This window comes from Neodiprion virginianus, chromosome 2, assembly GCF_021901495.1.
Source record: "Neodiprion virginianus isolate iyNeoVirg1 chromosome 2, iyNeoVirg1.1, whole genome shotgun sequence".
Lineage (NCBI taxonomy): Eukaryota > Metazoa > Arthropoda > Insecta > Hymenoptera > Diprionidae > Neodiprion > Neodiprion virginianus.
The window spans coordinates 848,585-875,127 of record NC_060878.1 but is presented as its reverse complement, the minus strand read 5'-3'; the positions used below and the strand labels follow the sequence as shown (position 1 = coordinate 875,127).

General features: G+C 43.6%; 5 protein-coding genes across 7 annotated transcripts; 1 reads left to right on the top strand and 4 right to left on the bottom strand.

Annotated features, from left to right (window-relative positions):
• Positions 1-2,478: 2,478 nt before the first annotated feature.
• Positions 2,479-5,366, bottom strand: LOC124298064 (glycine-rich protein DOT1-like). 3 transcript variants are annotated; one of them, XM_046749637.1, is made up of 7 exons: positions 5,079-5,221; positions 4,918-4,994; positions 4,579-4,703; positions 4,423-4,485; positions 3,574-3,879; positions 3,243-3,519; positions 2,479-3,123 (listed from the first exon to the last, which is right to left on the bottom strand). In XM_046749637.1, exons 1-7 carry the CDS (start codon positions 5,103-5,105, stop codon positions 3,045-3,047), a joined length of 954 nt encoding a protein of 317 aa, XP_046605593.1. In that variant the 5' UTR covers positions 5,106-5,221; the 3' UTR covers positions 2,479-3,044. The 3 variants fall into 3 exon arrangements, with proteins under 3 accessions (XP_046605593.1, XP_046605592.1, XP_046605591.1); XM_046749636.1 differs by lacking the exon at positions 5,079-5,221 and adding an exon at positions 5,232-5,366 and having other exon boundaries at positions 3,243-3,879; XM_046749635.1 differs by having other exon boundaries at positions 3,243-3,879.
• A 4,144-nt stretch (positions 5,367-9,510) lies between these two features.
• Positions 9,511-13,258, bottom strand: LOC124298063 (uncharacterized). The gene is made up of 4 exons (XM_046749633.1): positions 13,082-13,258; positions 12,228-12,277; positions 11,223-11,404; positions 9,511-10,471 (listed from the first exon to the last, which is right to left on the bottom strand). The coding sequence occupies exons 1-4, from the start codon at positions 13,094-13,096 to the stop codon at positions 9,705-9,707; spliced, it is 1,014 nt and encodes a 337-aa protein (XP_046605589.1). The 5' UTR covers positions 13,097-13,258; the 3' UTR covers positions 9,511-9,704.
• A 3,563-nt stretch (positions 13,259-16,821) lies between these two features.
• On the top strand, positions 16,822-18,223 carry LOC124298096 (keratin, type II cytoskeletal 2 epidermal-like). Its single transcript, XM_046749697.1, has 3 exons — positions 16,822-16,952; positions 17,041-17,108; positions 17,346-18,223. Exons 1-3 carry the CDS (start codon positions 16,935-16,937, stop codon positions 17,665-17,667), a joined length of 408 nt encoding a protein of 135 aa, XP_046605653.1. The 5' UTR covers positions 16,822-16,934; the 3' UTR covers positions 17,668-18,223.
• Positions 18,224-18,227: 4 nt separating this feature from the next.
• LOC124298095 (uncharacterized) lies at positions 18,228-20,347 on the bottom strand. The gene is made up of 3 exons (XM_046749696.1): positions 20,270-20,347; positions 20,089-20,159; positions 18,228-19,395 (listed from the first exon to the last, which is right to left on the bottom strand). Exons 1-3 carry the CDS (start codon positions 20,270-20,272, stop codon positions 18,774-18,776), a joined length of 696 nt encoding a protein of 231 aa, XP_046605652.1. The 5' UTR covers positions 20,273-20,347; the 3' UTR covers positions 18,228-18,773.
• Positions 20,348-24,138: 3,791 nt separating this feature from the next.
• LOC124297387 (uncharacterized) lies at positions 24,139-26,157 on the bottom strand. Its single transcript, XM_046748359.1, has 3 exons — positions 25,991-26,157; positions 25,580-25,635; positions 24,139-25,490 (listed from the first exon to the last, which is right to left on the bottom strand). Exons 1-3 carry the CDS (start codon positions 26,012-26,014, stop codon positions 24,224-24,226), a joined length of 1,347 nt encoding a protein of 448 aa, XP_046604315.1. The 5' UTR covers positions 26,015-26,157; the 3' UTR covers positions 24,139-24,223.
• Positions 26,158-26,543: the final 386 nt, after the last annotated feature.

The window sequence follows — 26,543 nt, the reverse complement described above, 5'->3', positions numbered from 1 at the left end:
TTTCATCCGCCGTTAAACACTTTAAGGGGGCGAAACCACCCTCCGGAGCAAGGCATGTCAAGGGACGATTTGTCAGTTTTTTTATTCTACTGTTGAGAAGATCACATTTTTCATTTCTTGCTTTGAAAAAACCAATTGAATTGGTTAAAAAATATTACGTTCTTGTGGGTAAAACTGCTAAAATCACTCGTTGACATGCCTTAATTTGAAGGGTGTGTTTCGCCCCCTTAAAGTGTTTAATGACGGACGAAAAAAAATACTCGTCGCTTGGTTTTCAGTCTACTGTAACATATTACAAAAGAAATCAAATCGGAGATACCGACCTGCGATACCTCACTTGCGAGTGTAGTGACTGCATATTCCAAATCATTTGCAACGGGAAACACAATATATTACTGATATTTGATACGAAATCACTTGAAATATATTTGAATTTCTTGTACAACATAGGTACTGTAACAACGACGGTGAAAACCCACTTGAGTGTATAAACGGAGGTTCGCCATGACAGTGATCAGGGAGTAAAACGAGCAGCGATCTCTTCGCAGACACAATGTGCAGACTAAAATCGGTCCTCGGTGCAAGCCTTATAAAGTTACAAACGTAATCAGAGAGAGGTAACAAGGGAAAAACGAGTCTAGGTATAACAGACAACGCAACCGGGGAAGTTCTCCCTACCCGGCAAGTTTATTGTCTGCACGTTCACAGCGGAAGTTGTTGCTGTATTTATTCGTTAAAGTACGACACACGCGTCTTGTTCCGGCCACTCTCTCCTCGCAGCTCTAATTATCCGTAGGTTATTGAGTTTCCTTTCTTTATTATGCCCTCCGCCACTTCAGGCATCGCATGTACTCGCGATAATCATACCCTGTGCAAAGAGTGTTCGAGTTGCTTGGGTTTTATTGTATTCTGATGCCGGCTGCATTGTCGTAGAGATCGTTGGATCGATTCCGAATCAGCGAACGCAGAGTCGGAGCTCGCGATCGGTTAGAAATGAGAAACAAGAAGAGAGAGAGAGAGAGAGAGAGAGAGAGAGAGAGGTAAAAACTGGGTGTCGGTTCTGAGGCCGTTAATCCGTCCAGTTGCATAAGGAGGTATCACAAAAATGAAATATCTCGGGTGACCGGGTACGAATTTCGTATGTAGAATTTTTCACACCAGTTTCTATTACGAGGTTTCTCCAATAAATTGGAGAAAAAAACATCACGATAACGGGCAATTGGCCCAGTCATAAGAACGCGTTTATCCCCTTCATTCTACAGACGGTAATTTCACGTGCGGTGGTGAATTCCGCGTCAATGTGACGATAGGAAAGTGTTCCGGATCGTTTCGTTTTTTTCGTAGTTTCATGTACGTTTCAGCGTGGCTTCGAGGCTCAACGTTTCGTTTACAAATCTCGCAAACGTATTGAGAATTCCTTTTTATTCGCAATTCGGATAATTTGTTGGGTGCTGCTATTCGTCCGTACAGATATATACGGTTGTATGGTATTAGGTATGATGGATTACGTAAAAATGAAAGTATAACCTAACGTGGTTTGCTCACCGCGTGTCGGATTAATTACGTCGAAGTTTTTCTGGATACACGCGCCAGTCGAGGTTTCTTCGAAGCCATTCTATACTCGCATGACAATCCAGATTTTAATAGAAACGGCCATGTTAGAAACCGATTGTAACCTCGATCGAACTGATTTAGATTTTCTGAGACATCTGAATTTTGAGTTACACAGTCAGAGCTGTGATTTAAATTTCTTTAACTTCTCTGATAACCGTGATTCAGTCATTAGGCGACACGATATTGCAGCTAATTGTGTCTTTATAATCGCCATGAGCTGTTGAAACCGTTGTAGTCAGTTTGTCAAAATCAATCGAGTTAGCAAGTTGGCAGCAAACAAGGACACATAGGGAAATAATTCTGACGTCTATGACCGATTAATGGATATCTGGGTCATAGTGCAAATGCCAGAAGAACAACGACATGATTACCGAAGAAGTGCGCCTAATTGACATTTGGGTTTAAATTTCACTTCGCATAATTCAGGTGATTCATTAGTAAACCGAAATGCGTTCTAGATTTCGGAAGTACGCGAATTTTTGTGGACTCGTCGTGACGTCAACCCGCGGAGAAATTTAAATGTATAAGTAAAGCTTGAATTTGTGCATGCCACCGAAATAGTCTCACCGTATTGTTGTTTCTCATTGCACCGTGTTCGGAATCGAAAAACATTGATTTCACACATTGCCACAGTATGGATTAAGTACTTTATGGTATGACTGTAATTTGAGCCTAATGGAGAAGATGCTTTAGATGATTGAATTTCATTTCGACATCGCTGGGCGATGGCGTGATTGCACGCTGCTTTATCGATCGCCGGTGCGATTGTCGGTAAAATAGAACGATCGAGACGATCGAAGGGTCTAAAATTAACTAGCTTACCGAATCAGGTTCAAATTGTTCAAAATAAATCCAGCCAATGAATATATTTTTGTACTTAAAACAGTTTTTTATTAAAAAATAAACAATATACTAACAGGATGAATTATTTACAATAACATATCATACAAATGTAGCAACAAATTAGTGAGGTCAACAGTCGAGTATGTTTGTCTTATGGATAAAAAGATGAATACAATGATAACTGAGAATGTTGTATAGTGTGATGAATTGCACGAGACATCGTGTTTGAATTCCTCGTCAAGCCGACAGGTGGATAAAGCTTAGAATCAGATTCTGCGAGCATATGGTAGAAAAAATTACGAAAATATGTTTATCGGGCCAAGCGGTGCACTCGGTATCGTGCGGACCGCTCCTTGTCCAATCATAAAAATTTTCGAATACGAGTTACGACGTAAACTCATACGCATAAATTATACGCAGAACGTTCAATATATCTGCCGTTCGAGTGGCTGAACTCGCTTTGAATTTATCACGGTGAAAATATCGGGCAACGGGTTTTCGAACGCTTTCTCGGCGTTCCGGAGAACTTCCTTACTCCGTTCGGATGTCGGACGGAAGCTTGGAAGGACAGAGCGATATGAACCTCTCTACTTTCTGTAGTGGTATCCGGAGAAGCCACCACCTCCGCCGCCTCCACCGCTGCTGTAGCTGTCGTGTCCGGAGGAACTGAATTGGGTAGAAAATGAAAGAACGAATTATAGTACAAACAGCCATAAATGAAGAAATCTTGTTCGTCAACGGAAATCCTACGTTGTAAAGAACATTTTCATTTTGAGAGTAATTACCCGCCGCCGAATCCACTCGAGATCGAGCTTGAGTAGCTGCCAGAGCTGAAACTGGAGCCGTGATCATCGCCGCCGAAGCTACCGCCACTGCTGTAGCTGTCACCACCACCGCCGCCGCTGCCATGGCTGTGACTGTGGCTGTGACCGCCGCCTCCGAATCCGCCACCGCCGTGACCGCCGCTGCTGATGCTGCTTATGTCGAATCCGGGGCCTGAGCCGATTTCGATTCCGTGACCGTGACCCCCGCTGAAGTCGCCGCCACCGCCTCCACCGTAACCTCCGAAGTCACCACCGCCTCCGCTGTGGCCGCCAAAATCTCCTCCTCCATGGCCTCCGAAGTCACCACCGCCTCCGCTGTAGCCGCCGGAATCTCCGCCTCCATGGCCTCCAAAGTCACCACCGCCTCCGCCATAGCTGCTGAAATCTCCTCCTCCATGGCCTCCGAAATCACCACCGAATCCTCCACCGCCTCCATGTCCTCCACCTCCTCCCCCACCACTGCTGTAGCTTGTTATAACGCTGTAACTGTCGCCACCTCCGTGTCCTCCGCCTCCGCCGTGGCTGTGGCCATGGCCATGGCCATGGCCTCCACCTCCACCTCCGAATCCACCAAAGCCACCACCGCCGTGTCCGCCGCCTGAAATTTTTATCAATAAATAACAATCACTGTTAAAGTGTAAAGAGCCGGTGTAAGATACTCAATTCATCTCATAAGCCGCACAAGTTACAGAGATTGATGGTTGTGATCAAACATCGTGACGTGTGTTCGCTTATAGAGCTTATAAGGTCGCGAAAACGAAAGTGGCAGCAGTTTCGTTGCAGTTTGCGTTAGGAGGAAAGATCGCGCGGTAAGGAATGCAGCAGCTGTATGCACAGACGGTGAGCTCGATTCACGAGAGAAAGGTGCTCGAAGAGAAGATCACGATGTATGTAGCGGATATTATTAGTTCCGGTGAAATTCAAACGAAGATTACGCTTCTTGGATAAGAGTGAAAGACACCGGCTACACATATACCCAACACTTTCGTAGTGAAAAAGAAATTATCCATTCAAACTGGTTACCGATTGAGCATGCGATGAAGCTGAAATCGTGTAACTTTCGTTGACCTTAAGCTCAGGTCCCGGTGGCGTTAAGGCCAGGTTTTCTCTTTCGTTTCGTGAGAACACCCTCGGTTCTTACCTCCGAATCCGCCTCCGAAACCTCCTCCAAAGCTCCCGCTGTCTCCTCCGTGACCTCCGTGACCTCCGCCGCCGCCTCCTCCACCGTAACCGCCGAAACCTCCGCCCCCAATTCCTGGGCTTGTTATTTCTATGTGTTCGATGTGGTCGTCGCCACCTCCGTAACCTCCGCCTCCTCCACCGTGACCATGACCGTGGCCATGGTCCTCAACGTGCTTTATTATCTTCTTCTCGTGATGAACATCCTGCACTATCTCAGGCAGATGGATCTTTATGTGAACGCTGAAAAGTGGAACGATACGAGAAACTTAATACCCATGTGAAGAGGAAGGCTAGCCAATAATATGCTGTAAATACAGGTTGCAGCTTTCGAAAACGCGTCGAGGTTTGCCCAAGTTCAATATCAACCATGCGTCGCAGCTTCAGTTTTAAAAAAAAAAAAACTACCCAACAATATACGGCGCGTTCGATTCTAGTTAATTCAGTGCGGTCTTACTGTTCATTTCCAAAGGTGGCCGTCGTCGAGGCGATCAGTCCCGTGAATACCGCTGCTGCGAGCAAGGCGCAGGGAATCTGAAAAACGGAATGAAATTAATAGGATCGCGTAATTCCGACACAGTACTGTGAAAATTCGGGATACAAGATTATTGATGGAACCTCGTTAAGAGTACGTGAAAACCCCATCGCAATGATCAAGTCGAGTATCTCAAGTTGAACTTTATTATCAACCACTCTGTAATCCCGTTGAAATATCTCCAGGTATCAAGTATCCGGTACAACGAAATTCACGGATCAGGACAGGAACCTTACCTTCCGTAATCCTGACGCCATATCTGAAGCGATAGGCGAGCACACGTGGTTGTGTCTCTCTGCTCTTGAATGGGTGTTCACCTGCACGGTAACTAAGAAACTGGTATATATATGCGGGGATCATCGCGGGTATATATAGGGGCGCCGCGAAATAACAAGCATCGGACGGCGCGATGGTGGGAGGGCGGAGATGGAAGAGGAGCATTCATGGGGTCCACGTGCCCGGCTGAGCGGGGAAAACGGGGGTCAGCCGGGGGCCCGGTACCGGTTCCCAGCTGCAGAGGCCCAGAGATCCCAGAGAAATTCGCGCTCCGGGCGGTCCTCGAACCGATCGTCCGCGTATTATCGAGCCAACCGTCCGACCACGTGTTATTGCACTCCGGAACACGTATTCCTCCATTTTCGCATCCGTTGGGTACTGTATTGCAGATCGCCCGACTTTTATTCGGACAGCTTCAAGAGCGGAGTAACGGAATCGTTCACAAGGTTCGAAATTGGTCCGGCACCGTTGGTGCATTTTTGACCACTTTCGATTGAACAGGTTTTTTTTTTTTTTTTCTCTATCCTTCCTTCATTTCGATGCGTAGAAAGTGTAGTAGGCCAAAGACCCGGTCCGGCTAATACCATGCTGCCAATTTATGAAAGTGAAACTTCTGGTCCAGTCCCTTCGTCGAACCGTTTCCGGTTCCCGTTTACAGTGATTTCCTGTTATTTGCTTCTCATCCTGATCCCCGTCGTGTTTATGGGTTAAAGGCTTGGACGGTATAAAATCGTACGTATTTCTTTTTTTTAAGAAAATGAAAACACTGAAATTCAAAAATCTATCCTTGAGCTAGAATCGATAAACAAATTTTAAAGATTGTGTCAACATTTCAAGTCGATCGGATAATAATTGATCGTGGAATCTGCGCCACCGGATTTAAAACGTGGTAGTTCGATTCTTGTATGCACCATGCCGCCATTTTGTCATTAATTTCAATGAAAAAATTCTAAAACGTTCTTCAAAGTATAAATAATAAAGCCCTCAAGCTTAAATTGCTCCAAGTGCTGTCATTTTCTTTAAAAAAATTCATACAAATAGGAATGATTTTAGATCATCCAAGCTGTATCCCCCCCCCTTAATACATTCGAGACATTTTAAATTTCGATCCTTGACCCTGGGAGTACGAACGGTGATATTCCTGCCTTGTAAACACGATCAGAGCAACTTATGCAGGCGTAATTCAAGGCGTGAAAGCAAACTCCGTTTCCTCGGATTAATTATTCAATCGTTGCCGCAATTACCGACATCGAATATGACTATCGTTAAAACAATCCTGGATGCACATCGCGCGTTATACCGTCGCGGTCTTGAAATAACGAAAAAGAAAGTCCGCGTTAGAACAAGACGCGGAATCGTTATCCGTGTACGGCTGATGAACTGTGTTTTCTGGATTCTCACCGAGTAACTGCTGCAGTTCCGCTCTCTCGAAGGAATTCCTCTCTCTAATCATACTGTAACACATACCTACCTTGACGTCGATTCTTCCCGAGATACGTAAACCACATACGCACTGTGCGTGCGAACTTATTTTCACCCGGTTTCAACGACCTTGACAGTCATTGATGGACAGTCGCTGCGTTCAGACGCATTACGTCGCAATTAATTCAATCACATCCAACGTGTATTGGAGAACATTTTCGCGGGAAATTTCCCATGCTTGAATTATTGTCGAGAGTTGATAATTACCGCCGGTTGCGCATCCGCGAATTTTTATGTGCTCACTTAGGCGAAAGAATCCGTAGCGAAATTCTCTGTTAATTTCTCTCTGAAAATTTCACTGCTTCGGCCTTCGTTTGAACACTTGGAATGTGGGAAGTGTGCGGTTATGATTTGCAATAATGGTTTTCGTTCCGCATAATTTTTTCGCGTTTCGTGACGTCCGACAACACATGTCTGAGAGGAAAAAAAACTGCACAGGTTTTTATACTGTTTTTACATAAATTTTGATTCACTGAAACAGGGAAAAATATTCAAAAAGTTCCATCGCGTCAAGTTTTTTCTTCAACTCGTGTTTGTAGTTTCATTTAGAGTGAAACTCCCGTTTCACTCGAAATCTGGTATCCTATTCTTGATTCGCAAAATCCTATGCAAAAGCGACTTCTTACTTCCATTTAACATGTATTAGAGCGAGACTCGAGAATAAATACAAACAGGGAAACAAAAAATGAAAAGCGGAAGCGTATCCGGAGGTGTATCAAAGAGAAGAAGAAAAGGTTTCGTAGGCAAAAAGAACGAACACGGAATCTCAAATACATTTCGTAAAGAAATCGCTTGTTTAATATAAGAAATATTGGTTAGCTCATTGTAACAAAATGGTGGTTTTTTCATTACTGTTATGCTTTTTTTATGCAAACAACTTGTTTTTGCAAAAATACCGTACGTGTTGGAGGGAAATGGAAGTTATTTTTGAACTCAGCGCACTCGAGAACATAACATTTACCAAAAACATCCCATGCAGGTGAAAAAAAATTTCTGCAGACCTGATTTATTATATGACGATAAATCGTTCGATACGTATTCATGAGAAGAAAAAATATATGCATGATTTCACATTCCGCTCTCTTTATCTTGAATGAAATGCAGTGCACGGCGGTCTTGATACACTTGGTAATATTACGTAGCTGGAATTACTGGAGTAAACGAAGCAAAAAGTCACGGTCAAAGTCACGGTAGAGTATTTTTACTTCCTACTGAAAATCGAACGGGCAAAATAAAGGTCCGAAATTTATAGCCCAAAAATTTTGAAAAGACCTGTCACTTTCTTCCTTCCGCCAAACTTTGCATTTGTTGCGAATTTACACACAGCTGGAAAGTTTCCAGCCCGTAATTAAGAATCCGCGTTCTCTATCTTACGATCAGTTTTAATTTTTCAAATCGTTTCGACAAATTTATAAGAAAGTGGCAAATTAATGTTTACCATCATCTCCTGGCTTAATTGCCAGCCTAAGCGGCTACAGGATATTTAAATAAAACCCAAATGCCCTCTGTGAATTATACGATTATGCTTATTAGTTTATTTTCATTTCACGCGAGAGAGATTTGGTCGGATTTCACATTTTACCATCCTGTCTTACGTATTTCTCCTCCGCGGAACAACGTGCAACCAAAACGTGGACAGGGTCACAAGTGTCAACTTCACTCCTTACGCTCGATGACTTCGGCCATTAAATGTCAGAGACAACAAACTGCCGCGGCATTAATTAGTTTGTCAATCGTTAGAATAGACTTTTGAAAACCGGTCGGGTATCGTTAGTCGAAAGTGTTGACCGATTCACCAGCTCGTATTTAATCGATCGGCACTAATCGTTTTTACCACACGAAAGTCAAGTTCTCTATGTCTTCCGGTTATCTCGTGCATGTATCTAGACTTATGCGGTGTTATTAAATCTTGTGGCGAGATTTCACGCATGTATTTTATTCAGCTATGTAAAAATGTTTGTCAAGTTTTTTTTATCATTACGATGAGGAGAGTTTTATAGTGGGAATGAAAATTTAGTCCAGTGGTCTGAAAATCGACGTCCGAACTTGAGACTGGAGTAACTTTGAGTTCTCTGGTAATAACGGCTGTTGTGCAACGAAAGTGAAGAATAAGAATTTTAGTCGTCTCGCCCGCATAAAAAGCGAACGAAGAAACAGATCCGATCGTATGAGACAACTCTGCATCGCGCCCAGGAAGAATGCCGGCAACTTCCGCGATCGAGTGACGTGAGATCCATGATTCAAGATCGAGGAATCCCGGTGAACGGTGATTATCATTCGCCATCTCGATCCGCGAGGCCACCGGAGTGCAACTTACTTTCTAGACTTTCAAAGACTCGACTGGTCGACGGCTCCAAGTGAAAGTGTGTATATGAAAGGGATGCGATTCACGTGACCGTGACATTCATTCGTAAAAGTATAAAATATACAATATATAAGAGCTCGCCCGCTTCCGAGATTGTATCGATTATCCGCGGATTCAAATTGCCGCCGGACGCCAACTTCGCGATATGCGTCATCTGGTGGAAAAAGATCAAACTAACGCAACGAGGCTGACGGCTGACCGTATTTTTTCGCATGTAGACGATAGAACAGGTACATTATTGATTTTGTTTAATTAATTTATGCGACACGAGTAATTTGAAAGTCCAAGAATTACGCTTTGCCTCGATTACAAATTAAAAAGTTAGGTTATGTGGTGATAAAACGGCGTCGACAACCGGGTTCTGACGTCGTCAGAACATTACACAATAGAAAATTTCGCTGATAATTTAATCGTAAGATCGAATAGAAATGTATTATAATTACAAGAAGTATCGGAAACACGTATAAATAAATTATATTAATGATGCTGCACCGTAAGGCAGTGATTAATAGGTACAATTGTTACGAAGACTTAAACGCTAAGGGATTTTTTGTACGCGACAGGAACGTCAGTCTAAAATATTTCGCTACATCATCGCGACCCTGAAGCTCCGCTTCATCGGTTCCTCGACGGATTCCTCCTGAACTTGATAACCGCCGCTGGGATTGTTCGGGAGGCTTCCAGCCCAGGGATTGATCCCTTGAATATGCGGGAAGGTCAGGCCTGGGAAATTCGGTTGTTGATTATTCCATGCGAGACCATGAAAAGGCCAGCTCTTCGTGAAGGCCTCGACCTTCGCAATGTACTCCTTCATGTCGATGGTGTCCTGCAGGACGATGGGGGTGAGTTTGTGCTCCGTCATCCTAGCCGAGGGATGAACGCCGCCGGAAATTGGATGGGGCTGCTCGCTGAATTTCGGGTAGAAGAGCTGCTCGTTTGGGGGCGAAAGCGATCCTTGCTCCTCGAACATCTTGTACTCTTCTTGCTCTACTTGGCGGGGCTCCTGATTTCGTCCTTCGTCGTTGGTCGGCGGAAAAACCCACCGATGCTCTTGCGGCGCGAGGTTTTGCTCCCGCCCCTCGAATCGCTGGTAACCTTCGTCCTCGAAGTTGAAACCCTGACCAGCAGAGTCCTGCAGTTGATTTTCGTTTCCCCCGGGGAATCCGGCGTAGTTTTCGATCGCCAGTTTCAACTCCTCTTGCGGGATGTAACCCTTCCCAAAGCTCACACCGTGGGAAATACCCTTGCCGTGTGGTATTATAACGTGATTCTGCACTTCTCGATCATGCTGTTGCTGCTGTGGCACCGCAAAGTTTTTTCCGAAATCTCCACCGCCGTGGGGAATTCCGTGAACTGATGAAAATAATGCAAGCTTTAGATTTTTTTTATGACTTGTGATAACGTACCGGTACTTTAATTGCATTACAAAGGATCCCGCAGAATCTTTGTGGATTTTCAGTACGTTATGGTAAATATTCTCCTGGTAAAAAGTTCTCGCGGGCACAAGTCCCAAAAATCAGTGGCCTTCGAGATACAGGCTACGGAAGAGGGGTGTAGGGATTTTTTGATATCTATGGATTACGCGATTTTTACGTATTACAAGGCTTCAAGGGGGACTCGAAATAAAATGTATCACTCGACAACTGTCCAGCCGATTCGCAGAGACTTCGCAGACGCGTGAAAAACAGGACAAGTCGATTATTGCAAGAGTCGAAGCGTCTCGTTCTTCGGGCGAAATCCGACGTTGCATCTCCTTCCTGTAAAGCAGCGAGTTCGTGGATGAAATCGATCACAGCTTCCTGCCTCTCTTTGAGAATCGACCGTGCAGTTTTTTGAGTGATTTCTTTGATTTCAAGCCCGCTTGAAACTTCGTAATCCATGGAAAATCACGACATCCATAGGTATCAAAAAATCTGGAAACTACTGATTTTTGGAACTAGTGCCCATGAAAACTTTTGACCGGAAGGATATGCACTATAACGCACTGAAAATTCAGCAAATTCGGCCGGAAGCCAATTTCCATAAGAATTCTGCGGGGTTCTTTTCTTCGAAAACTGTTATTGAAAGAAAATTGTTTGAAAATACGGCGGTATTTAACATTTACACAAATTCTGTCGAATGGCCTGCTTTCCTCCTGGGAAAAACGGACGATCGCTGTTGCCTGAATTTCCGGCGTAATGACCGACGAAGAAGGGTCGTTTCGGTACGCGGATCTTGTAGAAGGGCGCCGCATTGTTAGAAAAGCTTCGACGTATGTAGCGCGGAACTACGAAGACGACTTTTTCCCTGTAACAGAAGCGACAATTAATGAACACGTAGAGCGAGGGAATGAATGAACAAACAGGCGAGGAAACGGAAGCGGCCTTCTTGCGCCAAATACTCGCTGGTATTTGTTTGACTACCCCCCAGGATCGTGACACAGTTGGCGAACCTCTCGTCTGGAACGGGAAATAATTATTGGCAGACAAAAAAAGCGACCGACTCGCGTACGCCGGAGGAGAGTGAAAGGAGAAAGGCTCGAACGCAAGCGGAGGGGATCCAGCAAAGAAGGTAATTGAACCTGTTTCAGGAGACGAGATAAGTGCTCGGCCTTGAAATGCGATCGAAATTTTCTGATCGTGCCAGATTTCGTCGATCAGGAAGGTTGAAAATATGTTCAAACGTCCGACGATAATGACGCTGAAGCTGGCAACCGGAATTAGCAGCTAAACGTTCTAATGTTCATTCGAATAATAAGGCGGTGATGTCCGAAAATCCATATTTTGTGAAATGTCTTGAAGCCTCGATACTTTCGTAGAATCATGAGGATAAAACTGGACTGTATTTTTTTCTATTTTCAAAAAGTAACACTTTTGGCTGTTGACTCTGACGATAAACGTGGATTCGCCAACGTTTAGGATTAGGCAAAAGCTGTAAGCCGAGCAACGGCAAAAGCTTTTGGTTCTTTAGTTACGCCTGTAGTTTTACAGTGTTGGGATCTCACGATAGTCTAGTTATTTTTTCAGAAAAGTACAAACGTTGTTTCATTTCTGTAAACTCGACTTCGACGATTTGATACACCAGACACTAATACGTAGCGTCGAATCTTTCGACTTGATATTCTACTTACGTGTCAGCGAGCGTCGGTCCGCATACTCCGAGTCCCAATGTTACGATTACCTGAAGAAGTTGTACAAGGAGGATGAGTCGCGAAATTGTTTGTTGAATTAAGGGAGAGGGTACTATGTTTGGGAATTTTTTTTTTCAAGAAAATGAATAATCCGTTGAGCAATTTGAGTTTCAGGGCTTTATTATTTATAGTTTCAAGAACATTTTAGAATTTTTTCATTCAAATTATTAACAAAATTGCGGCGTGGCGCATATATCCAGCGAACGATTCCGAAATCGAGGGCTTTTGCGATGGCGCATCTTCTGACATCATTGTCCAACTTGTAATCGATCGGAAAAAAATGTTTGCGCTAGAAGCACCTTTTCGTGTTTGAGCTCGTAGCCCAGTTGTTCGAAAGAAATGTTTTTTCTAATACATACAATTACGAATAAAAATTTTCATTTTTTAGCCAAAAAATTGTAAAAATTGTAAAAAAAAATTGTACAAAAAAATGCTGGGATTAAAATTAAAAAATCTAGCCACGAGCTGAAATCGATACGCAGTTTTTGAAGATTGTGTCAAAATTTCAAATTTAGCGGTTAAAAATTGACCGAGAAATCTGCGCTACCGGATTTGAAACGTGGTCGTTCGCTACTTATATACGCCATGTCGCCGTTCAAACTATAAATAATAAAGCTCTCAAGCTCAAATTGCTTCAAGTATTTTCATTAAAAAGAAAAACCTCCTAAAAATAGGTATGACTTTAGCTGTACTCCCGCATTAATGAACTACTCTTACAGATTCTTCTTGATTCTAATACTGAATTCAATTTTGCTTTTACTCCTCTACTAAAAAAGTGAAAAGTGAAAACTTACCACCATCAGTCGCATCTCGTAGCAAGGGTGGAAAATGAAAAAAATGTGGAAACCACCTCTGAACCGGTCGCGTTGTTGAATCAAAAGTCGAAATTGCGCGGAGGATCGCTGCAGGTCCGGAGGCTTATTAAGGTTCACGGTTGAAAAGCGAGTGTCGTCGCGAGGCCAGCGTGATCCAGATATATCGGGAGGTCTTTATACTCGCCTATTTTCTTTTGTAAGGTATCTGCATGTGTGCGGGTACTACTAGGCGATAAAAAGAGAACGAAGAGCGGCGAAGCGAGCGAAAGAACGAGCTTCAACTCGGAATCCCCGCTCCAGCTGAGACTCAATTTCTGAGCTGTTACGGCGACAAAAACCATCGGCATGGTGTGTACCAAGCTATAGGCACACGGGGTGGACCAGCAGCCGAGTTAAACCGCGGGCATTATCTTTCTTCTCCGACGCAGCTGCCGGCCGTGAACATCTCACGTCCGATGGAGAAAGGAGAATTTAGTGCTGGCCGTAAATTGAAACAATCTTATATCGCTTCAACGCCGAGAAGGTCAGGAGAATATTTGGTTTAAGTTTCACTCTTCACTTCATCACCTCACTCACAAGGTTCAGCCTTGATTTCGGTTTCCAAGGATATGAAAAAAGGGACCAATACCGAAAACGAAACCTTCCAGGTGGTCGAAGAATAACTAAATGGTGACGGTTTCGTTTGAGCATATCTGTTATGCGATTCTTCCATGATATACCGCTGGTTTTACACGAGGGGTCAATCAGTCGTGAAATCTGGAATACACTTATCCGGAAATCTTACGAATTCTCTTGAAATCTTTGAAATCTTCTGAAATATTCTAAAATCTCTTGAAATCCTTCTAACTCTTTGCAACCTTTTATGTTTTACAACGCAATGCAACCACACGTAAAACTGTTGGGTAATCGAAACTCTCCATGAATTTCTATTGAATATGAAATAAGCAGCAGTTGGAGCCTCTAATATTGACCGTGAATCGAGGAACCACTAAGTCAATAAATATTTACTTGAACAATGCATGACTGAATTTGTGCGCCAATATTTATTCAATGACAAATTGCGTTTGAATAGAGACGATAAACACAGTCGTTATAGTTTACGAGTCTGTTCACTGGAGTTATTGCTGAGACTTTCACCTTCGCGTTTTAAAGTCACGCGTAAAAAATGGCGATGCACGATGATACATAATAATGATGATAACGATCAAATTATGTACATTAAAATGCGATAGATGAAAAGAAATCCATAAATCGTACTTGTTAATGTTCCTCATGAAGCTATTAAGAAAGTAGTCATGGTATATGTGAAAAGTAAACAACACGCATAGCAATTTAATCTACAGTAATAAATCGCTGAAGTTTTTCCCTCTTCTCTGTCTGATACCATGTAATAAATCATATTTCATACAACGCTTCCGATTTTCACATTGAATACCTTAAGAGAAACAGATCGAGTGGTGTGAGATACAAAAGTAAGAATTAAAATGATGTTCGGATAATAAATAAAAGTTGGAACAAAATTCGAGACGGTTAGAGCCGAGGAAGCTGGAGACTGTCAGTCTATGCATTTTTCTCCTTATTGATTTTTTTCCTGTCTATAGGAAGCCGATACGCCTAGTTCCATTCGCACGATCAGTTTCAAATACATAGGGTAATCGAACATAAGGCGACGTCATATAGGCGCCAAATTCAAGCGCAAATAACGTAAACGTAATTATCCTCTTCAGGGGATGAAAAAAAAAAACTTGATATTTTGTCCATTATTAGTGTTTGTATTATGATTTTTGCAACTTTTGAATGTACAAACTGGGCTTTTCAGCAAACAGAATATATGGAAATAAATGAGTAACCTATTTACGTGGAGCGATCAGTTGTCAGATACATGGGCGCCATGTTGCATATCTATGACGTCATTTTGTACACGCAGCCCATCACGACATTCGTCTCTTTATGAACGATGCAGAACTTCGTTGCAGGTTAATATTTTTATCTGAATAGGTGTGTGAAATAGAAGGAAGATTCGGAGAGTGAAATAATAAGTTGGGATCAGGAAGACTCTAGCGCGAAATGATGGCCATTGTCAATTGTCGTAAAGTTTCTCCCCCGCAATAATTTTGGCACGAAATTTTTCACTCCGAGAAGTGAAACGGCCTTCCGCCGATAATATAATTGCATCTGAGAAAAGGCGCTAAATCTAATCTACTTCACTTTCTACGAGGCACTGCATTACGTCGAGCTAAAAGAGCAACGTTCGTCCTCCACTACGGCCGGTGTTTACCACATTGTAGCAGGTAAAAGCGTAAATCGAGTTGAATACACAGGCATTAATTCCCCGGAGTGCGATTCGCGGAGCGAAGACAAGTACAGGATTTCCAGGCAAGAATGTTTCAATGGTTTTCACCCGTTCGTTGCCACTGGAATGAAACGATCAAGACTGAATTTTCCCCACCTGTGGTTTCCCTCGGGAGCGAGAATCGCCGTGGAACTTTGTTGACACCCGGTACCCGTAGGATATGCGATCCACGTTGCGGTCGCTTCTGACTCGTGGTGATCCTTTAGGATTTCACCAACCGTACTCCTTCTAGGGGAAACTTCACGTGAAGGTATGTATGGGCGGAGAAAAAAAGACCAAGACCATTTTGTTTTATTTTCCTTCGGTTGTTTTGTCCCGAGAGGAGAGTACGCGATGACCGTGCTGACCAGAATCTATTTCCCTTTCCCTCCACGCAAGTATCTCGCCGTAACGGGCTATCGAGCACTGTGTCTAGGTCGCCACAATGTTTCAGCATACGTTCCAAAAGGTTCAATGCTCCAGTTCCGGCTCTTTGGATAGATCGGTGTCTGGTCTCAATGTCAACATCGCCGCTCATTGTCGCGAGTTTCATTCTTCAATCGCTCTTGACCCAATGACACGTTAATCGTAATGCTCCTGGATTTTCAAACTCTACTCTAGCATCGAGTTCTTTGCGATCGAACACCTTCATCCAAGCTGGATCGGAAGTTTGCATCCAGCTTAAGGGGGGGAGGCGGTACATCTTGGACAGTCTAAAACCATACCTATTTTTAGGTGTTATTAATTTCAATGAAAAAATTCTAAAACGTTCTTCAAACTATAAATAATAAAGCTCTGAAACTGAAATTGTTCTGACGATTTCCATTTTTTTTTTTTTTTCAAACTCCTAAAAATGTATCTTTGTAGACTGCCAAAGCTGTACCCCGCCCTCCCTTAATGTAGACGCTTCCTCTGAGACTTGAAGTAATGGGACAGCGGATGTCCTTTGAGAAATCGCTGGAAGCGAAGAGGTAATTGCGGCATCCTGAGAAGGCGAAGTGACCAATTACCCTCGGGTGTCTAACGCGTCGACGTACTTCTGTCCTTTTATTTTCACCGTCGACTGTTACTCTGCTACCGAATTAGGGGGCATCTTGATCTTGAGCTAGGATTGGTCCGGGTAACAGGCGTGCTTTCATTAACATGCCCAACTAAAAATGAAGTTTGACGATGAAAGACGCGAAGGAAATAAAAAAGAAGAAAAAGATAGTGGAACAGATTCTCGTGCAGGCGGCGTGCGATCTCCGGCATATAAAACAAACACACCAACCTGCCGGCCAATCCCTGCCCACAAGTGCACTGTACAATTGCTCTTTTTTCATTCGGAACACCTTTCACACGAGGCTTTCATGCTGACTCTTCAGTCCTTTCATTTTTATAAATCTATCATATAAAAGGAGTCCGGTTGCCGGTGTGAAGCAGATCAAAACCGAGTGGACGAGAGCTCGCAATAGTAGAGCGGTTACATTTCCTGACCGGGTCTCAACGTCAGCTCGCAAGATGACACTCCGCGTGTCTGTAAGTGTCGGGAGCCTTTTTCGCCAATCAGGCACCGCCAACGATCTTCACTCTGTTCACCATATCTCAGTATTGTTTCATTTTTCAGTTGGTCATACTCGTCGCGTCGACACTCCTGAGCCTTGCAGCCGCCGGCGGAGGCGGACACGGTGGACAGTAAGTCCCAACCCACATTGACTCCAAGTTTCCTTTCACCTTTCATTTCCTAGTCAAATATATATTTCGGCTGATACCAGAGACGCGCACGATGTTTGGTCTCTCTGCTAAGCCGAACGGTTTTTTTCCCTTCCAACAATGACCTCCATAAGAATACCCCAAGCAGACAAAGTGAAGCAAACTTATTTCTTCGAGGATTGTACGCGCCGTTGATGACCGAGAATTTTTCTATTTCAGTGATCACGTGGTTATTCACGTCCCGTATAAAATCAAGACCATTCATCATACGCACACGATAACGAAACACATCCACCACGGGGGCGGCGGCGGCGGTGGAGACAAGTACGAGGTCCTCGGATACACCGTCGGTCACCCGATCGACCTTGGGGGTCACGGAGGCGGTGGTGGCGGCCACGACTTTGGGGGTGGTGGCCATGACTTCGGGGGTGGATTCGGAGGTGGCAGTTTTGGCGGAGGTCATGACTTCGGCGGAGGCGGCGGCGGTCACGACTTTGGCGGTGGCTGGGGTGGCCAAGAAGAATACGGCGGCGGCCATTAACCGATCGTCGTTGTTTTACGTCGTCGCGCTGCAAGTTTACCTTATCCTAGAGTATATAGAGAAGGTTCTCCATTACAACGCAGTAACCGTCAACCCTCCAGGAACTGATCCGTCGCCCCGAGAGAAAACCTCTCCAATCATTTTCTTCCCCGATATGATGTCGTCAGGGTAGATTGCTCTACGCTTTCGGGTACATCTACAGTCTGAACTACTATTAACACATCTATAACACTACATTCACCCGCACAACGTAGGTACGTTACACATGTACGATCATGGTGTCCAGTGGTCCTGGAAATGTCCTTGAATTTTTCTTGTGTCCTGGAAATATTTTACTTTCAATGTTCCGGAATTTGTTACGGATTTCTTACTGGACAACATGATAATGTGAATACCATGCCTTACTTTGGTCGTAGATTTTAAGGTACCTGAATATCTAGATTAGCCACTATTTCATCAATAACTGTATAGGTCATGTTAAGTTGAATCATATTTGTTACCTGTAAATACTTTGTTACTTGTTGTTTTATATTTTTAATAAAAAAATTTTATCGAGCCACTCGTGGTACATTTGATGTAAACCAATCGTTCTTGCCGATTTCCACATATACATATACATATACAATGCCAGTTGATAGTGCGCAATTCTTTAGAAAGTATGAGTAAAAAGTCAAATATTAAAAAATTAAAAAAAAAAAAAAAAGAATGTAATTGGAGTACAGTTCCGATCAGTGTTACCAATTTATTTACAGTTTTACGATCACTTTGCAGTGACTCTCATAAACATTTACGGATCGGTAGTTCCGCAAGTTGGTATAATAGAAAGGTAATATAAAAAATGTACGTTAGGTATAAAAGAAGTACGAAACTAATTTGTCGTTAGCCTAGTTAAATAGTGTAACATAAAAAAAATGAAATAAAGAAACACGCTACTCTAGTATCATTATTTGCAGGTACGGAGAAACTTTGCGATTCGAGTTGATCTTGACGTTGAATCAATCACCGCCTGCGTCTCTTTTCTTTTGACATTAATCACTCCCGTCCTCCACTTTCGCTTGTCGAAGTAGTTCGAACGCGATTTTTCTTTATCATGAGACCACGATGGCCTAAACGTAGCCGTCGCCGTGTTCACCGGCAGCGTCGGCATCCTCCGACTCCTCGAAGATCTTGTACCCGTCGTTGTGTCCGCTCTGCGCGACGTCGTCGCCCTCCTCGAACTGGTTGTCGTAGAAGTTCTTCAGCTCCTCCGAGAGCACGTGGCCTGTCTGAGTGTGCAAGCCCTTCCGGTATCCTTCCTCGTAGTCGTCCCTGTAGGGCCTTACCTCGTTGTGCGGGGCCTCTTCGACGCTTCCAAACTCCCCAAGGCCAGGGTGCATCCCGTATTGCGGTGGGTACGAGTAGCCGACGACTCCGCCGTTCTGCATTCCCGGCGTCTCTTCCCGGGGCGGGACTGGATGTCCGTGGAATTCTTCCACCTGTGGACCTGACGGGTAACCGTAGCCTTGGTCCGGCGTTTCGACGTGCTGCTGGTGCCCCTTGCCACCTCCGTGAACGTCGTACGAACTCCAGGAATTCCAATCCTCGTGGTGACCCGACTCGTGGTGGTGCGTTTCCTTCTTCTTTGGGACCATCTTTTTCTTTCCACCGCCGTGGTGCACGTGGACGAATACCGTCTTCGTGTGAATGTGGTGCTTGATGATGTCCGGTACGTGGATTTTGAAGTGCATGCTGAATGGGGAAAATTTTTACTATGTTTTACACTGTTAGTGAACTACTGTTCAATTACACAGGTCTGCAACCAAAAAATTGCACAGGTTTTTTATGCTGTTTCTTATAGATTTTCACTCACTGCAACAGGGAAGAATATTCAAAAAGTTCCATCACGTTTGGTGTTTTCTTCCACCCGTGTTTGTAGTTTCATTTAGAGTGAAACTCCCGTTTCACTCGAAATCTGGTATCCTATTCTTGATTCGAAAAATACTATGCAAAAGCGACTTCTTACTTCCATTTAATATGTATTAGAGCGAGACTCGAGAATAAATACAAACAGGGAAATAAAAAATGAAAAGCGGCAGCGTATTCGGAGGTGTATCAAAGAGAAGAAGAAAAGGTTTCGTAGGCTAAAAGAATGAACACGGAATGTCAAATACATTTCGTAAAGAAATCGTTTGTTTAATTTTAAAAGCAACATTATTCAGTTCATTGTAATGAAATGGCGGTGTTTTTCATTATTGTTATGGTGTTTTTTATGCAAACACCTTGTATTTTGCAAGAATACTGTACGTGTTGGAGGGAAATGGAAGTAATTTTTGGATTCAGTACACTCAAGAACTTAATATTTACCAAAAACATGCCATGCAGCTAAAAAAAAATAATATTTTTTTGGCAGACCTGTGTTATTACCGCTCGTCGAATACCTACTGGTGCTTTCCACCGCCTCCGCCAGCCAGGACTTGGCTCAGTACTGTCAGGAACACGAGCTCCGTTATCCTCTGTGATTAAATAGAGTAACGAGTGCGGTGATCATTTTGATACTGGGTAGGTATACTTGAGTTGACTAAGACTTATGGTCATGTCGCTTAAAATGCAGGCCTTACGTTACCATGTTAGTTGGACTTCCGTTGAGGAGCAGAAGAATCGAGGAAGTTGGTGAAGCTTGGATATGCGCAGGTTGCAACGACCAAGATCAGTTTGAGAAGGATCTTGTTATTCGTCTCGTTTATAAGCCGTATTTTTTAAACGCCTCTTAAACTTTTTGCCCCGCCTTTGTTCCAGGATATAAACGATGAGAAGTCATGCCGAACGCTTTCGCCGTGGCATCTCTGGTCTTTCGATTGATCGGTCGTCACCGTTCTGATAGGCGTGAAACTTGTCCTTAGCCTTAGAAACTGAGACCCCGTCAAGTAAAAACTATAAATCTATCCAAACAATGCGTTTGCGGTTATCAAATCACACCGGAAAGCATGCGTATTCAAGTTGGCTTGCAAAAGTTTGCCGTCGGGTAAAAAATTGACGAGCACGAACGACACTTCAGTTTTCCCCGAGTGTAATAAAATTCATCTAGGTAAAAGAGAAACTGATTCAATTAAGGTCATCAACTTATCAATAACGGGATGGCCAACAACAATGCTGAGCGACGTTGTATTCGAGCGTCAATCACTACTGAACTAATAACAAGTGAAAGCTTTGGATTATCAATACTTTTACAAGAGAGACCGCAATCTAAGCCATTTTCTTTGTGAAAACAGTTCCTCGCTTATCTTAAACCCCACCATCTTTCCTTTGAATTTCATTCTGTATCCCAGGTTCGTAAGGGCCACCAAGCAAACGACACCATTTAATGTTATGACTAGATTTCGAGCGCTGATCGTGAGATAGGTACGGAAGTAATCCCGGATCAATGTCCTGAAACGACCGTAACCGAAAAAGTCACTGACCCTAAACCTGATGGGAGGTTCTTCCGCATGACAATTAGTAGCCCTCTCAGCTTCTGGCCCCCCGTTTTACAGCGTATCGCAAACAATGTGAATTTTCCACCATGGAGACAAACCGAGATCATTACCATTGGCCTTGTTCCGCTTCGGGGTTCTCTTCCGCTGTGGCATCGGTACTTGACTCTACTCGTAATGGGCAAATCAAGGTAGGTATTAAACTGGATGTAAAGCAGTAAAGCATACTTTTATTGGCTTAATTATAAAACGTGCATAACAGTCACAGGGTCAGAATTACATTTTATCAAAAGGGAGAAATGAAATAACGATAATTTCATACTTCGAGTTATCGATAGTACTCAAAGTTTTCACCCTCCTGTTCGTGCTCATGCTCGTGACTGTGACTGTGGCCGTGGCTGTGACCTTTGCTTTTGTGGTAATGGGGGATGATTTTGTAGATGGTGTGTGTGTGCTTCACGTTCTTCACTCGGTAAGGTACGTTGATGATCACTTTCTTCCTGAAAGTCAATTCACGATCACAATTATTTCGAGTCGACGAAAATACTCGAAACTAAAAATCGTTCTAGAAAAACATTCTTACGCTTCAGTGGAAATATCGAGGAAACTCACGCTCAGCAGTAGCACCAATTGCAAGACGTACTGTGGAAGAAATAGGACGACATCAAAACTGAATTGAAAGGGCCCCGCAGAATCATTATGGAAATTGGCTCTGGATTTACAGTATGTTATAGTACATGTCCTCCCGGTGAAATGTTTTCACGGACACAAGTCCCAAAAGTCACTTGCTTCCGAGATGCAGGCTTCAGAAGGGGGCGTATAGATTTTTTGATATCCATGGATTACGCGAGTATTACCAAATACAAAGCTTCAAGGGGAGACTTGAAATGAAATATATCACTCAAAAACTATATACGCAGTCGATTCGCAGAGACTCCGCATACGAGTGAAAAACAGGACAAGTCGATTATTACAAGAGTCTGAGAGTCTGGTTCCTCAGGCGAAATTCGACGTTGCACCTCCTTTCGGTAAACCGGCGAGTTCGTGGACGGAATCAATGCGTCGATGGAATCAATCACAGTCTCCTGCCTCTCTTTGAGAATTAACCGCGCAGTTTTCTAAGTGATTTGTTTGATTTCAACTCCCCTTGAAACTTCGTAATTCATGGAAAATCACGATATCCATAAATATAAAAAAATGTGGACACCTTCTTCCGAAGCTTGTAGCTTCGAAACTTCTGCTCTCCGGGACTTGTGTCCGTGAAAACTTTTGATAGGGTGGATATGTTCTATAATATACTGAAAATCCAGCCAATTCGGTCGAGAGCCAATTTCCATATGGATTCTGCGGGGTCCTTTACCGCTGGGAGTATAATTTTGTGCCTCGAAAATTGTTCAACCGTCAAGTTCCGATTTCACGACACTTGTATGCATGGTATGCCGTACACGTAGTAGACATGCAAGAATATTCCACGACTTACCAAGACCTTGCGATTCATTGTGGCAGTAAAAGTGCGCTAATACGTTTATGCTCGTTGCGGAATAACTGCGCAAACTGCCAACGGGAAAGTGAGTAAATTGAGTAAGACGTCGGATCGGAGTGTTACTGGAAAAATTGTGGTATCTTCTTGCATTATATACGTCTCTCTGGCTAGCCAGGCAGATCTTTCTTTGCGGTTTAATATGCGTTCGATGCCCCGCCCAAGCCGTTTGGCGTAGCCTCCAAGCCCAGTGCAGATGATTGGAAAATAACGCAACGAAAAGTCACGCAAGAAGAAACACGATGCGTATGCTAAGTAACGAATGCACAGGGCAGAAAGACGAAAGATCAATTGATAACGCGGCTTACTCGTGGAACGGTGGTAAACCCACCTTCGAAGTGGATTCAAACTGTCGAAGTTGATTTAATTACTCTTATCAGAAATCGCTTCAAGCTTTGCTGACCAGCAGAAACTAACAAGGAAGGTATCCCAGGACGATCTCTCCGATTTGATTTCTTTTGTAACATGTTATAGTAGACTAAAAACTAAGCGACACGTATTCTTTTTCATCCGTCATTAAACACAGGGGGGGGGTGGAACCGCCTTTCAAAGCATTAATTAATTTTTGTTTTTCTAACTGAGAAAATTACATATTTCATATCTCATCATGAGAACTTTTCCAGTTAAACTGGTTGAAAAATGTTATGTTCTTGTGGGTGAAACTGCCAAATCGATCCTTGACATGCCTTACTTTGGAGGGTGGTTTCACCCCTCTTAAAGTGTTTAATAGTGGATGAAAAAAAAATACGTGTCGCTTAGTTTTTAGTCTACTATAACTTATTACAAAATAAATCATACCGGAGAGATCGGTCTGGGATACCTTTCTTGTTGTAAGAGCGAAGGAAAGCGCCATTGACAGTGACCGTTACGATTGCCCGAGATCGTTTTATGTCTGGTCATGCTTATCGGCGATTACCGGTGAAATCTGCAGCTGCAGCCGCATGGCGTGGAAAGCATGATTGCGAGGAGGGGCCATTCGCTTACTTACATGTCAGTACAATAAACGTTTGACAAACCGCAGCGCGATGATCATTATTGCGTGATTCGAGGCTAGCTTTGTTGGATTGCCTGTTAAGTCCACAAGATTGTGACAGCCACTCGTTTTCTGCCACTTTATCGAGCGTTGCCCCATAGAAAAGCCGGCGAGGAAGGATCGAAAGTGAAACTCCTCGTTTCGATCACATCGATGCAACTCTATAACGAGATCGGCGACACGACTCAGAAGCTCGATCGTTGCTCGAGGCGCGATTTTCTAACGATGAAAGGGAAACTGATGTTTGCCTAACACGCTTGAGATACGGAATGGTAAACATATAATTGCGAAATTGTCAGTTGAAAGGAAGATTGGTGAATTATCTTGAAACTGTTTATTATCCACAAATTCTTGCTGTTACCTATAACAGTAATACCAAAACTATGTATAACAGTAAATTCACGGTGAAGTCATTCACTCATCATGAGTATAATAATTTATTTGCTCTTTCAATCGTCAGTACATCAATCGATATATCATAATCACGTACATGTACAGAGTTTATTTTCAATGTCAGCGAATAGAAGTTCCCAGCTATTTCAGGCCTCTCCATTCTTCCTCGTTCGGGACCGCCGCCATCATGAAATGATCTTCCGCAGTGTCCGCGATCCTGAGCATTGAAATCGGTGACGAAACGTGACGATCAAAAACAAGATGACGTGATGGAATCTTGTCCATGAAGACAGGTTCGATAAATCTTCGACGAATCTTCGTTTCCTCTTCACGATTCATCGAAAGGTTAACCGATCGTTGTTTCACTTCACCGGAAGCAGAATTATCACGAAGCTGCACAGACGTGCGATTCGCTGAATCAGACTGTTTTCCGCCATCCGCGACTCCCGTGTTGACTGGGGAAGCCATGACTTCGCATCCATCGCCAGCGACTTGTTTTGGTTTCCCAAAAGACAGAGGAGGATAAATCGGTAGATCAATCAGATTCTCGACCGGCCATCGAGCGACCGGAAGCTTGTCATGATTTGGCGCGACGAGGTGCTCCGCAGGTCGAATATCGAACTCTGTTGGCCGAATGTTTTTAAGACTCTGGATGTTGTGTTTAGGAACCATAGGGTGGTTTTCATTCCTGACGAAATAGGGAGACTCGACCTTGAAAGTAGGTGTATTGCCGTGACGACCACGAGGATGGTCCAAGAGCGGCCTTCCGTTGAAGGTCATTAAGCTGGAGTCCATCGGTCTTCTCGGTCGAATGGTAGCAAAGGTCGAAAATTTTTGAAATTGCGCTTTCTCAGGATAAGAGAACGACGGTTCCAGATTACGAGGATCTTCGAAGTCCGTGCTGTCCTGAATTTCGTTCAAGATTTCCGTGGTTTTCCTTGCGATAAGGAGGTGCACCGTCACGTGATCTGCACCTTCGTTATCCGACGGCTCCAACAAGCGGACGTAAACTTCTTCACCAATCCCTAACAGTTTGAGGGGACCAATCAATGGTCCCAATGATTCGTGGCGTTTACCAAACGTGTGGCTCAACAATCCTTTCGTTGGTGCCAGGTGGAAGGCTGGCTCCAGAAGTACAGCGTTAAACTTATTGGGTCCGCGGACGAGTGATCTACGTACGTGTTCGGGTTTCCCGACGAAAGATCGTTTTGGTGTCTGAGAGGATCCGCCACTTAGGGCGAAAGGCCTTCCTTGTCTCAAGGTACCAGGAATCCTCGGATTTCGTGAACTCCTCGTAGCTCTGAATGTCCTTGGATGCCTTCGCAAATTCATCGGATTTCCATCTCTCGGAACGAAGATCCGCCCTTCGTCACGCTCTGTTTGAGTTCCAACCGATACCTCAGTCAGTCTACGATGAATCATGAAAATTATAGCAACGGCTAGAAGCGTAAAGTGTCAAGGATCGTTTCGCGACAGTTTAAGGTTTCGGGCATTTACCTTGACGGTCTATTTCTTTCCGCCATTACCAAGTACAGGAGGAAGGCAGCCGTGAACTGTAATTTGTAAAGCAATTGATTGCACTCCTTAAGCATCACGCAACTAATAATTGAATTTGTGGAAGATATTATCCATATTGAATTTTCACTAAAAAGTCCCCTACACATGCTCAATTGGGTGGTTTATTTTATAATTTTTTTTTTAACTTGCCACTCGAAAAATTTGTGACAAAAGCCGATAAAAAAAAAACAAAAATACTCGTAAAACCTGAAGGAGGTATATTTAGATGTCGCTACCAATTATCGTACCATTTTTTATTTATTTTTATGCATACACCTTACGGTAGAGTGGCACTTGGCAAAATTTATCAATTTCGGAAAATCAGACGATTCAAGCTTGCGAAATTCTCACCGTTGGGATTAAGATGATCTTCATGACACCTTGCAATCCTAGACGCTACGTATTTAGGTACGTCACTCGCGAATGATCTGGCAAACGGAACTATCGCGGGATTTGATTTTGCTCCGTGTATTTAAAGGCTTCAATTGAACTTGATCTGTTGACTGGATATGCAGGACTCGCCTCGAGACAGATCTGGTTTCCCGTTTCCTCTGAAAACTTGTTAGAACGCTGTTCCTCCCAACGACTTCGCTAGCGTAGAACGTGATCTCAGTAGCATGCCTGACATGTATGTATGTGCATACACGCTTCTTACCGCCTAACAAGGGACGAGGTGAAAAACTGTCGCACGCATCATCGGGAGCTAAGCTACTTGTGGAGAGCGGAAGTAGCGACTATATCTATAAGTGTTGGAGTCCAGGGTACGTGCGAGACTTGTTAAATTGATGTCTAATGAAGACATCTGTTGAGGTATCGAAGAGCTCGGGATGCAATCCCGTAGTCTCGTCAGAGGAGTTAGTCACTCGAGGAATATGGTGTACAATTTTCCGGAAATTTCAACTTG